Source organism: Eumetopias jubatus, unplaced genomic scaffold, assembly GCF_037043125.1.
Source record: "Eumetopias jubatus isolate StellerSeaLion01/CBP00866 unplaced genomic scaffold, mEumJub1_p1.0 scaffold_10, whole genome shotgun sequence".
Classification (NCBI taxonomy): domain Eukaryota; kingdom Metazoa; phylum Chordata; class Mammalia; order Carnivora; family Otariidae; genus Eumetopias; species Eumetopias jubatus.
In genome coordinates this window covers 106,769,568-106,782,870 of record NW_028274816.1, presented here as the reverse complement: position 1 = coordinate 106,782,870, position 13,303 = coordinate 106,769,568, and the positions used below count along the sequence as shown (strand labels likewise).

Below are 13,303 nucleotides of genomic sequence, written 5' to 3'. Positions count from 1 at the left end.
AAGTAAGAAACTTGAAACAAGATCATTTCAGGTAGTGATAATGAAGAAAATAAAATAGGGTAATGTAATGAGAGGGACAGGGTAGAAGTAGGGGGTCAGGGAAGGCCTCTCTGAAGATCTTATACTTTGATAGAACATTTAAATGACAAGGAGCCAGCTATGAAAAGATCTGAGGGAAAAAAGAGCTTTCCAGGCTCAGGAAAGAGCCTGGTGTGCTAAGTAGAATTAAAGGTCTGAGTGACTAAAGCATAGTGACTGTGAAGGGTAAGTGTTAGATGAGGTCAGGGACATAGACTGAGGTCTTGGCAGTCATGACGGAGGTAAATTTTACTCAGATAACAATGGAAACCACTGGATAGTTCCTATCTTGTCTTTCATAAGGATCTGATTTATAAGCCATCTCCTCACTTAGAAAAATTAATTGTAAAGGCTGCTAATTGCTTTAAAATTTTTTTTAAATTTTATTTGAAAAGATAATATATTTACATGGTTCAAAATTCAGAAAGTACAAAAGGGAAATACAATGGAAAGTTCCTTCCCACCCAAGTACCCTGGTTTCCTTTGTTGCAAGTAACCAGTGTCCCTAGGGTCTTGTATAGCTTTACAGAGAATATTATGTGTATGTTAAAATAAATAAATATTTTTGCCTTTTTAAATAGAAAGAACCTCCCCATTTTAAACAGATTTTTGTTATATTGTCTGTTTGTATCATAATTCATTTAATCAAACCCTTGTTGATGGACTTTTAGGTTGTTTCCATTCTTTTGTGATTACAAATAATGCCACAGTGAAAAAAATCTTTTATGTTTGTCATATTAAATATATCAGTAGGGTAAATTTCTAGAAGTAAAATTGCTGGATCAAAGGGTATGTGCATTTCTTATTCATTCTGATATACATTTCCCTTCATGCAGAGTGTAACAATTTATACTCTAATCAGAAGTGTTCTCCTTACCCTGAGCAAGTGTTATCAAACATTTTGATCTTTGCCAATTCACTTGATGAATCAGTGTGTGGTTTAATTTGCATTTATCTTATTATGAATGAGAGTTGAACATGTTTTCATATATTTCAGAGCCACTGGTATTTACATTTCTCCAAACCATGGGCTGTTCTTCACCTATTTTTCCATTAGGCTGTTGACTTTTTCTTCTTGATCTTTAGATTCACTTAATACGAAAGCCTTTTGTTAAAGAATTTAAGAAAACAAAAACAAATGTCAGTTATATCTCAATAAAGACAAAAGCAGTCATCTTTAACTTGTAAATTTTATAAAGCATGAACCTGATAAGGGATATAAGAGAAACCCCAATCTTTCCTTTGCTTATTGAGGTCTCTCTTGAGTACCCTTAGTTTCATTTTAAGAAGTGTCTGTAAATTTAAAAAAAAAAGGTACATTTAGTATTTTGTTAGACTAGATTGAATTGCACTAAGTTTACCTATGACAAATTTTCAAAAGTCATTCAAACCTTGCAACAGAGGAAGTCAGTATGACCTGTAATAATCTATCCTTAGGGTAATGAGAAAGAAGTTATTATCTCACAGGCTGTATATTATTGAAGACACTGTAACAGGAGAAATACAAACATTACTTTGAGGTCACATCAGTTTCTCAAAAATGAATATATCCAAGTCTTCCCATAGTTTTGTGGGGTTTTTTGGTCAACAATCTTTTTGGCATCTTCTGTTTGGGAAAATGCAACGTCTCTCAGGTTTAAAATAGTTATGACATTGGGATTTTTCCTTACTTGGAAACTGTACAAGGCTTTAAACCAAAAGGAAAAAAAAGTAATAGACTTCTACAAAGTCCCTAATAAACCATTCTTTTAAGAAGCTATGTTCCCATCCGTCTAGCTTGTGCATGTTTGTGTATTATGTTGAACCACATAAAATTGCCGATGTTTGACTAGTTTTGACTTACAAAACCGTTTCATGGTTCAGTCTCATATTATCTTCTCAGTCTTATTCCTGTAATTATTTTTTTTATTCCTGTAATTTTAAGACCGATGGATCTATATGGCTAACTTACAGATATCATGTATGTGATAGGCCTGTGTTGGTTGTCGATGTTCTTTTTTTTTTTTAAGTCTCTGGATGACTGGATTAGATTGAAGATAGAGGAATGGTTATAGGGAATAAAAGAAAGACCAAAAAAAACCTGCAGAAGCTGTCTTTGTAACACTTTTCAGAGAGTGTTGTAGCCTAGCTCTGCGTATACTGCAGGTTAAACTATTGGGACATTTCCCTCCATTGTATAGGGAATTCATCTTCTGTCCTCAAAGAATCCTGATTACATAAGAGTTTAGTTCAAATTACTGATTCATGTTTTCAAAATGAAGGAAATTATATCCGGTCTCTTTCCCCTTGTAGAAGGAAGATACACTTGGTACTGGATGAGAACCTTAGTTTTACCAGAGCAGATACTTGAGAGTGCCCGGCTAGGAGTTTTTGGCTTTGTGTGTAACTCATCCAAAAGAACAAATTAATGATTCTCATCACATTGCAAATCTAATATACTCAGCACTGTTCAAAGGCTCTTTTAGAGATATGTGAGAGAAACAAGCAGAAAAGTTAATGAACTAGAATGCAACTGGATAAATGTTTCAGTCATCAAAGTATTTTTGCTGAATGCCTTGTTTTAGGCAGGCTCTGCTAGGTGATAAGGGGACGTAAAGAAGAAGAGTTGCAAATTCCTTTTAAAGAGCTTCAAGTCTACTGAAGGCAACAGAAGTGTTCATAGGTGTAAAAGAAGGCAGAAAAGTACACTAGGTTTGATTGAAAGTATCATGCATCTGCATCATGACAGCATTAAAATATTATCTTTTTTATTTCTGTCTACTCTCTAGAGTTTAATGTTCTAGTTAGAAATTATACTATATTGATTGACTGGAGTCTCTTGGCAAAAATAACTTGCAACTTTATCGACTTCTAATACCTGTTGAGACACATTCTGTTAGTGATTGCTACTGGTTGCTAACTTGAAACTTCATTGGAATTTGAGCAGTATTATAGTTGACAGATATTCTAAAGTATGTTTTTTGGTGTGACGCAAAAGAGGTATCACCTCATGGGTCAGGATTTAATAGAGTAAACAGGAAAATAAATGGTGGTATATCATAGACATGTTCAGCCTCAGAGTTGTCAGCATACTGGGAAGTTTGCTAAGCTTTGGAAAAGAAATTTCTCACTAGACAACTTGGATGGTCTTGTCCTAACTTGTTTGAAGCCAGGGATACTATATTTTGGTGCTAGTTGTCTCCTACAGAGGTTCTCAAATCATGACCCCCAAATAGACCTCCTCTTTTCTGAAATTGTTTTTCTGCTGAGTACCTGCAGCAGTTGGCATGAAGTGCTAGAGAGTTCATGTAACCCTAAGCTACTTTGCTGATGAACACCTTGCCCCTGGTGCCTGCTATGAGTGAAATTAATTAGACTTGTGCTATCCTAGTCAATTTCCCTCTCAGCAGGTTGTGTGGTTAAAGCTCCTCAGAGTCTGAGGCTCATCTTCCAGTGCTACTAGCTGCTGGGTTAGACATTTCTTTAAAATTGGAATAAAGGTGATATTATTAGAAAAGAAAAACCAAAAAGACTTGGCTACAAAATAAATGAGAAGCAAAAAAGATAGAAAAAAATGGCCAAGACCAAAGTAGTATTTTTTTTTCCTGGTTGTAATAATGGACGATGGTTCAGTAACAACAGTTAAGCCATTAAATAAACTGTTTTTAGGGCACCTGAGTGGCTCAGTTGGTTAAGCAACTGCCTTCGGCTCAGGTCATGATCCTGGAGTCCCGGGATCGAGTCCCACATCGAGCTTCCTGCTCAGCGAGGAGTCTACTTCTCCTTCTGATCCTCCCCCCTCTCATGCTCTCTCTCCCCCATTCTCTCTCTCAGATAAATAAAATCTTAAAAAAAATAAAATTGTTTTATTTATTTTTAAAGATTTTATTTATTTATTTGAGAGAGAGAGAATGAGAGATAGCACAAGAGGGAAGAGGGTCAAGGGAGAAGCAGACTCCCCACTGAGCAGGGAGCCCGACGTGGGACTCGATCCCGGGACTCCAGGATCATGACCTGAGCTGAAGGCAGTCACTTAACCAACTGAGCCACTCAGGCACCCTAAAAATAAAATTGTTTTTAAACTTGTCTTTTTCTTAGGCTTAGAGAATTCTTAAATTAATTGTTAGATAAATATGAAGTATTTTTTTAAAACCTCAAAATAAACCTAAGTTAGTATTTTATGATCCCTCAGTGTAGAGCTGCACTGCACACCTCCAGAGCCAAATTTTATGCTCTTAACTAATGTGTAAAACTCACATCTTCATTGCCAATCTGCCCAAAAGATAGTTTTAAGTGGGAATTTTGAAATTTCATTCTGGTTCCTACTGGCAGTAATGGTAACTGGGATTTGTAAAACTGCCTAAGGTGCATTTACTCATTACTAGACAAATAGTTCTTTTTTTTTTTTAAGATTTTATTTATTTATTTGAGAGAGAGAGAATGAGAGATAGAGAGCACGAGAGGGAAGAGGGTCAGAGGGAGAAGCAGACTCCCTGCTGAGCAGGGAGCCCGATGCGGGACTGGATCCCAGGACTCCAGGATCATGACCTGAGCCGAAGGCCGTCGCTTAACCAACTGAGCCACCCAGGCGCCCAAGACAAATAGTTCTTGAGAATGTGTTTTCCATCAAATGGAAGCATACCTCCATCACAGGTGATCCAAGTATAGCATTTGGTTTCTTGAGTATATCATGGAATCATGAATTGCACAAACCAGGGAGCCCCAAATGCCACTCATTGCTTAGTTTGCTAGCTTAAGTGAAATAGCATGTATGTGTATAAAACTGTTAACTCCCATCTGTGATTACATGGGATACTTTAGTTGTAAATGTCTGTAGGATAGTGTTTAAAACCAGTGGGGACTCTGGTAATACCAATGGTATTACTCTGTGGGGATACAACTGTATCTTATTGATCCCCTTCCCTTCCATGCTTATTACTTAAGTTGCCAGTGAATGTGTGTAAGTTGAGTGATTTTTTTTTGTTGTTCATTTATACCTCTTTCTACAAAGGATTTGGGGCGGTTTCCAGAAGTACTTAACATATAAAAGAGTAAATAGTTGAGGGAATTATAGCAAAGTGAATAACAGTGTTAAGAAAATAATAAAGCTGGGACGCCTGGGTGGCTCAGTCGCTTAGGCACCTGACTCTTGATTTCGCCTCAGGTCATGATCTCAGGGTGGTGGGATCAAGCTGTGCATCGGGCTCCGCCCGCAGCAGGGAGTCTGCTTATTCCTCTCCTTCTGCTCCTCCCCTGCTCTTGCTCTCTCTAAAATAAATGAATAAAAATCAAAAAAAGAAAATAAAGCTATTATAGAATGAGCGTGTGATCCTAGAGTTCCAGGAGATGGCTTACAAGTATGTCTCAGGGCTTCCTAGTAACCAGGCAAAGAGGACGACATGATCAGTTATATTCATATCTTCTGTGCACAGCTGGAAACAGACCAGGTGTTCAGGAACGAAATTTCTCCCTTAGATATTACAAACCAGTGTTTGATGTAATGGAATACGTCCTTACACTATTCTTACAATACAATATATTTTTTATTTTTATTTTTTTAAAGATTTTTATTTACTGAGAGAGAATGATAGAGAGCATGAGGGGGGGAGGGTCCGAGGGAGAAGCAGACCCCCCGCTGAGCAGGGAGCCCGATGCGGGACTCGATCCCGGGACTCCAGGATCATGACCTGAGCCGAAGGCAGTCGCCCAACCAACTGCGCCACCCAGGCGCCCTACAGTATACTTTTTAAAATAAAGCAGAACAGTAGGAAAAATGGTATATACTCAAGTGGCTATCATCCCAAATTAACAGTTATATATATTTCCATATTTGCTTCAGACCATCCTCATTTGGAAAGAAACAGGAGAGAGCAACTTGTGGTGTCTTATATTCTTGTCCTGGCCTCGTTCTTCTCCCCTGCTCTCCCACTGTGAACCTGAGGCGTAGCTTGTCAGTGTGTTCTTTGTTTTTTTACTTCTACTGAATGCATAGATCATATCTGTAAATAATACATAAATCTTAAATTTGCATAAATCAGGTACTGCACATGACATTCCAAAACTTGCTTTTGTTCATTAGCATTGTGTTTGATCTCATCTCCATGGTGCTGCAGATCTAGTTCATTAATTTTAAATCCTGAAATATAGCTTTCCATTATATGGAAATAACCCAATTTAGTTTTTTATTTCCCTCCTAATGGATTTTTGGTCTGTTTCTCGTTTTTTTCACTGTTATGAGCAGCCCTCTCTGTGTCTTCTCCTGCCCACGTGCAGGGTTTCTCTTGGGCAGTGGTTCTTAAAATGTGGTGCCAGGACCTGCACATCAAGGTCACTTGGGAACTTGTTAGAAATGCAAATTTGTGGGCCTAGCTTAGACCTCTGAATCAGAAATTTTGGGAATGGTGGCCCTCACGTGATTCGGATGCACACTGAAGTTTGAGAAACCCCTACACTAGCACATATACAGTTAAAGTAGAATTACTAAGTCTTAGGGTACATGTATAGTCAACGTACTGCATACAGGAAGTTCCTATCCAAAAATACATCCTAGTTTACGGTCTTACCAGCAGTGTGAGAGAGTCCCCATGTCCCCATACATGGCATGGTTGATTTTTTTTCTTGCTGGACTGAAAGATGTAAAACTTTAAGAGCTATTTTATTTCCTTTTTTGTGAACAATATTTTACAGGGTAGTTGGCCATTTTCTTACGAATTTTGTAGAAAACTTACATATCAATTCATAAATTATCCCCTCATCATGCATTGCAAGCTCTTTTTTTTTTTCAGGTTTTTTTTTTTTTGGCTTTGTTTATGGTACTTAAAAATTGTAACCAGATTCACCAATGTTTTGAATGGCTTTGTGTTTAGAAAGGCCTTGGAGAGGAGAAGTTGGACTTGGATTTGATTTGCTGCTGGGACATCCTGTTGAGATGTACAGCAGTTATTTGAAGGTGGTCTGAGGCTTATGAGACAGGTCACAGAGAGATTTGGGAGTCATTTGTATAAAGGCAAAACTTTGACACTGGGGGTGGATAAACTGAAAGAGAATGTAGATTGAGAAAACGATGGAAAATTCAACCACAGGAACGACACTGGAGAAAGAGAATCCAGTAAGAGAGATTGAGGAATGATCAGAAAACAGAGAGAGCAAGAAGAAGAATCTGGAAAATTGGATAGTGATGGAGCATGTAAGCGAGGAGATTTCCAGTGCTGCAGAGAAGGGGCACATCTAAGAAAGTGGTGAATGTTGCCCTTCAAGAGAGCAGCCAGCGCTGAGTTGAAGAATAGAAGACTTCTCCTAAGAAGTCTGCACCGAAGTATAGGAGGAGATGAGATGGTAGTTAGGTAACCAAGGTCATTTTCTTTTAGAAGTGGAATATTTGTGCCCCCGAGAAAGGGGCCATTGGCAGAGTTGTGCGTGGGGTTCACTATGCTGTCTCCTCTTTGGCAGCCTTTTCATGGATGTACTTTATATGCCCTTTGAGGAAATTCATTTGGTAAGATAATATTAGGAATTGGGCAGAGGATGGAAATAGGGTGATAGAATTGTGACTAGGAGGCTGCTTTCGATTAGGTGGTCTTCTCTGACGTTAACATTGAATACTAAGGAGCCATTTGAATGATAAGGTAGAGCATTCCAGGCAGGGGACACAGTTTCCAATCTGCAAGGTCAAACGGAAATAAGATAGTATACCATTAATCTAATAAAATCCTCATGCTTCTTTGGTCAATCAGGGTGAAGAGAGAACAGAAATCTTTGTCCCCTGACTTTGGAGATCTTGTTTAACCTTCAAACTGGCGATGTCAAGGGTTCCAAGTCCTCCACCTCCGGCAGAAATGTCGAGTGGCCCTGTAGCTGAGAGCTGGTGCTACACACAGGTAAGTTCATGTTTTCACCCTGTAAATCGTGTATCTTGGGAGGATTTTGGTGAATGAAAAGAATAAGGTTTCTTCATTAGGTTTCCTGTTTCTCTAGGACATAACTGTCAAAGAGCAGATAAAGTACTTGTCGGCTTTCCATTCCTTGGTTATCCACATGGTATCTGAATGTACTAGGCTGGTGGTTTTCATTGGAGGTTGAAGGGGGGCGGGGATCTTTGAAACTAGATCCACTTATAGCCACCTTGATGGAAATGTGTTCCTCTTTGGACAACTCACAGGAAAACAGGTTTGAGATTTGCAACCCCAAGCAGTGGCTTCAGCATCTCAATTGTCAAATGGTGCTCTGAGCAGAGGCTTGTTTTAGGTACAGCTTTATTATCTGCTTGCCCACCCCTGCCCATGTTTTTCTCACTTTCCACCCAGTGTTTCTCAGAAGTGGAAAAATGTTATGAAAGCAGTTGGTCACTGTGAGATTTCTTAAAATGTGGGTGAGGGACAGAAAAAGCTGAGCCTCCATGCCGCCCAGAGAGGGCTATCTTCCTATGGGACTCATGCAGACAGAGGGAGGAAGGGAAATGATTATTTGATCTGCAGCCTGTTTTTCAGGTTGCCCACTTCCTATTTAATTGCTTCTTGGTTTTCTGTTAACAGATCAAGGTAGTGAAATTCTCCTACATGTGGACCATCAATAACTTTAGCTTTTGCCGGGAGGAAATGGGTGAAGTCATTAAAAGTTCAACCTTTTCATCAGGAGCCAATGATAAACTGAAATGGTGAGGAAGACTATATCTAGCTGTAAAAATTTTTCTAAAAGTTGCCTGTTTTGCTTGGTTTTATGACGGAGCCTGACTAGAACGTAAGATCCTTGAAGGCAGAGACTTCGTTTTGTTCTTCACATATTCTCCAGTGCCTGGAACAGTGCCTGGCACATGATGGTGTTCATTGTAAAAATATATTTTTAAAGATTTATTTATTTATTTACTTATTTGATTGAGAGAGAAAGAGCACAAGCAGAGGGAGAGGGAGAATCCTCAAGCAGATGCCTCACTGAGCACAGAGCCTGACTCAGGGCTCGATCCCAGGACCCCAAGACAATGACCTGAGCCGATATCAAAATCAAGAGTCAGCCACTTAACCGACTGAGCCACCCAGGCACCCTCACTGTATATTTGTTGAATTAATTCAGTGAGTATGTCAGGAATCAGCAAACTCAAATGGCTGTAGGGTAATATAAGTGAGTAAAGAGGGCCAGTGTTGTAAATGATATTCATACATGGTATGAGTGTTGAGTGACCTTCTAAAAGGGGTGGTGGCTGCTCAGCGCCATAGCTGTGTGTGAATAAGGGCTGACCATCGTCATATTTGCTGATTTTTTAAGAAAAGCAAGAAATTTAGATTTTAGCATAAAAATCTCAAATTTTAAATTGCCTGCTTTTCAACAATGCAGGAGATTTACTTGCTTATGTAACCGGAATGCCCAGGGTGTAGGATGGTTTTGAAGGTAGTGTGATCCAGCAGCCCAGTGGTGAGATTAAGGACCCCATGTCTCTCTGTTCTCTGCACTGTTGGACATCTCAAGTCTAGCTTCCCTTGTGGTTAAAGGATGACTTGGCAGTAGCAATGGGTGTAATCCACTACCATCCAACAGAAGTCTTTGAACTTTCTCTGAATTAACTCTGTGGCCAAGAATATGTCCTACATGTACTGACTGGTTTAGGTTTGGGTTCCCTCCATTAATCTCTGTAGCAAGGGGAATATGATCTGAGAGTGGGGGTCAGTCCCACCCAAACCACGCATCCCCTTGAAGAGGAGCTGACAGTTAAGAGTACAACCATATCTTTGCTGCCAAGAACAGAACACATGTGTGTCAGCCACCCAGTTTTGATCTCTGATAACCCGCTGAAGAGTTAAACCACTCTCTTTCCCTTTAGTATTTTTTGGCTGTGTGCACTAAGCAGTGTATTACTAGGTTCTGAGAGAATGCTTTATTCTTAGGCACTTCATTTATTTATTTATTTAAGAGAGAGGAGAGCGTGAGTGAGCACGTGGTGGGGGGAGGGGGGCAGGGGGAGTGGGAGAGGGAAAATCTTAAGCAGGCTCCATGCCCAGCACAGAGCCCAACGTGGGGCTCTATCTCATGACCCTGAGATCATGACCTGAGTTGAAATCAAGAGTCAGACTCTTAACTGAGTGAGCCACACAAGCGCCCCACTTAGGCATTGTATTCAAATTCACATCTTGAGCACAATGTATATGGCATATGCGCTTCCCAGAGAGGCACTGGATTGGGCCACCTGTTTGAGAGAGGTGCCGTAACACTGACAAGGCCTAAGGATACATATGGCCTGTGTATTGTATGTGGTAGAAGTAGTGTGAACCACATGCAGTTCAACTAATGACATTTACAGCTTAACTCAGTTGAACCTATTAAATCTGTCTGAAATTTGTTTTGATTCATTGGCAACAGATTGTCATCTCTGACTCCATTTGGAAGACTAGCTTGGAATTCTGTCCTGTGTAATAGGAGTTTACTTTTTTGTCTATGCTTCCTCCATACTGCCTTCTTTATTTCAATCTTAGGATATTATTGCCAGATTGATAAAATATCTGTAAAAGATTATGTAGTATTCACATATTTCTCTGGAATGTTTTTTTCTCTCCCAAGGTGATATTAAAGGGCTTAACGACACTATTTTTAGGGGTGGAGGGGCAGAGGGAGAGGGAGGATCTTAAGTGTGCTCCACACCCAGCGCAGAGCCTGATGCAAGGCTTGATCTCACAACCCTGAGATCATGACCTGAGCTGAAATCAAGAGTCGGGCACTTAACTGACTGAGCCATCCATGTGCCCCCAACATTTTGTTTTTATGGTTTCATTATAATCTTGACAAAAGAGGGGGCTGCCTTTCTGAGATTGAGGATTAGAACAGAGTGGAAGTAGGCTCAACTTTAAAATATTTTCGGGGAGAAAGAGTGATTTAGGAGATAATGAGGAAAGAGGCAGAGATGTAAGCATCTCCTGCTTTGGGGCCTGGATTGGTTTTCTTAACATCTTCCTCTCTTGGGAAATAGGTGTTCTGTTTCTCCTGTCACTTCACAAAGCCTATAAACGTGAATGCTTCCAACATATTTTTTTTTTCCCCTATCTGTTTTGGGCAGGTGTTTGCGAGTAAACCCAAAAGGACTAGATGAAGAAAGCAAAGATTACCTGTCACTTTACCTGTTACTGGTCAGCTGTCCAAAGAGTGAAGTTCGGGCAAAATTCAAATTCTCCATCCTGAATGCCAAGGGAGAAGAAACCAAAGCTATGGGTAAATGTTCCCGTCTTCATTCCACTCTTAATTTTCACACCAAGCAACTTCATACGCAGACAGGTTATGGATTTGATCTGGGTTGTTTTGTTCTGTTTTTTTAGTAAATCTAAATATGACTTTTTTTTTTCCATTCCAGAGAGTCAACGGGCATATAGGTTTGTGCAAGGCAAAGACTGGGGATTCAAAAAATTCATCCGTAGAGATTTTCTCTTGGATGAGGCTAACGGGCTTCTCCCTGATGACAAGCTTACCCTCTTCTGTGAGGTGAGTCCTTTACCCCGAGGTGAGACTGGCAATTCCCAGACCTGATGGGTATCGGTAGACTTAATTACATTGTGTCAGGGATGGGGAGTGAGAAAAATCCCCAAGTGGAGTGGTACTGCACAAATGTGATTTCTATGATTGAAACTGTGTCATGATTTCAGGCTTGTTGGGCACTTCACCTTTCTGCTTGTTATTGTTCTTAAAAAGAAAGATTGTGCACTATCTCGGTATGAGCGATTTTTTACTTGCTTGGGTCAGGATTCTGGCTTTTTCACTGGGGATGTTCTCAGGTAGCATGTGCACAGACTGGCACTACAAGCTGAGGAGAATGGCCAACAACTCACTGTGTGGATCTGTCCCTTAAACTTTCTGACTTCTGAAGTATGAGGTCCACTTGTGTTTGACTGCAGATCATTTTCCTTTTCTACTTTACTAGATGACTCTTACCAGGAGTTGAGTATATCCAGTTTGTCTTGCTGGAGTAGTTGTGAAACAATGGAGAGAACCATTTTTTCTAGAGTGAGGGGTGGGTAAAGCTCTCTAACTTGTGGTTAGCTAGGAGGGTTATCTGTCGTCAGCCAGGAGAGTATTTCTCTCACCAGTGACCTAAGCCTGTCTGGGGTGACAGGAGAAGCCTTGAAGTATTCCCAAGAGTGAGTTGGAAAGTGGCTTATTTAATGGGTGTATATATACTAATCAGTCACTTCATGCCATTATCATTTACAAATACTCACAAGCTCACAGCGTAATAAATGAATAAAACCTCCAGTCTGATGGGAAATGTGTGCTCCCTATACTTTGTATGGTCAAGAACCACTTCCTGAGCAGCACCACTTGAGAGGGACCACTGTGTTTTCATGGGGAGGGTGCGAGCAAGCTCCCCAACTACCGGTGCGTTCTGCCAACTAATGGGCTCATGCTGTGAGTTAATGACAGTTCCAAAGGCTTACTGCCACCTGGGCAGGAGAGCAGGGTGTCCCTTAGGGATCTTGCCCTTTCATGGAAGAGGCCTAGCCAGCAGTAGCCGGCTTCTCTCCCCAGTCACAGCTCATTGAGTATTTCTGCAGAATAGTTGCTGGGGGTCAGACAAGTCTGGATGCACAGTTTATTAAAGTACTACACCGAATACACAGAATAGTTATATAATAGCTACCTCCTTTTCTTTTTTGCTGTGAAGTAAAAGAAGGAAATACTAGAGTGATGGCATCTCTATAAATACATTAAATGTTGCAGTTGTTTTTGTCTGTGAACTTGAGTTTGGAATTCCATATAACTCCTACTAGTTACAGATCATACTCAGTTGCCCAAGTGAAGAAATGAGAACAATTAGTTGGTTTCGTGTGAGGTTCGATGAAAACTTAAGACCATCCATTTAATCTTCAAGAGACTGTATTTCAGAAAGATTTAAAAATAGTGGAAAATTCTAATTTCTGCTGGAAATGAAAACCAGTCTTTGAACTGTTCTCAAGGAAGAGAAATCTCCTCTAAATACTGCCTCTGGTATTTTAGGCAAAGTGTTCACCTTTATTGCCACATTTTCCAGTCCACAGTGGGCCCAGTTTTTTCTCCCATGATCCCCCTTCCACCCCCTCCCACCCCCTCCCACCAGCCCATTCCAGCCGCTCCAGCCCCCTGTACTGACATTCTTGATTTGGGAACCGATTGGCCTGCCCTCACTTGGCAGTCTCTCATCCTGTGGCTAAGTCCAAGGCTTCGCTTCCCCATATGAAATTCTCTGAGGAGAAATCCTGTGGTTAAGTTTAGATTTGTCTTACTGACTTAGAAGGGA

General features: G+C 40.2%; 1 protein-coding gene across 7 annotated transcripts in view; it reads left to right on the top strand.

The window, feature by feature from the left end:
* The window catches only part of SPOP (speckle type BTB/POZ protein), a 65,536-nt gene that overhangs the window by 36,908 nt on the left and 15,325 nt on the right, over window positions 1–13,303 (top strand). For all 7 annotated transcript variants that reach the window (XM_028093697.2, XM_028093692.2, XM_028093698.2 and 4 more), the window contains 4 exons: window positions 7,791–7,934; window positions 8,589–8,710; window positions 11,096–11,247; window positions 11,387–11,514. In XM_028093697.2, coding sequence (XP_027949498.1) covers window positions 7,857–7,934; window positions 8,589–8,710; window positions 11,096–11,247; window positions 11,387–11,514 — 480 coding nt within the window. In that variant the 5' untranslated portion in view covers window positions 7,791–7,856. The remainder of the gene's footprint in view (window positions 1–7,790; window positions 7,935–8,588; window positions 8,711–11,095; window positions 11,248–11,386; window positions 11,515–13,303) is intronic.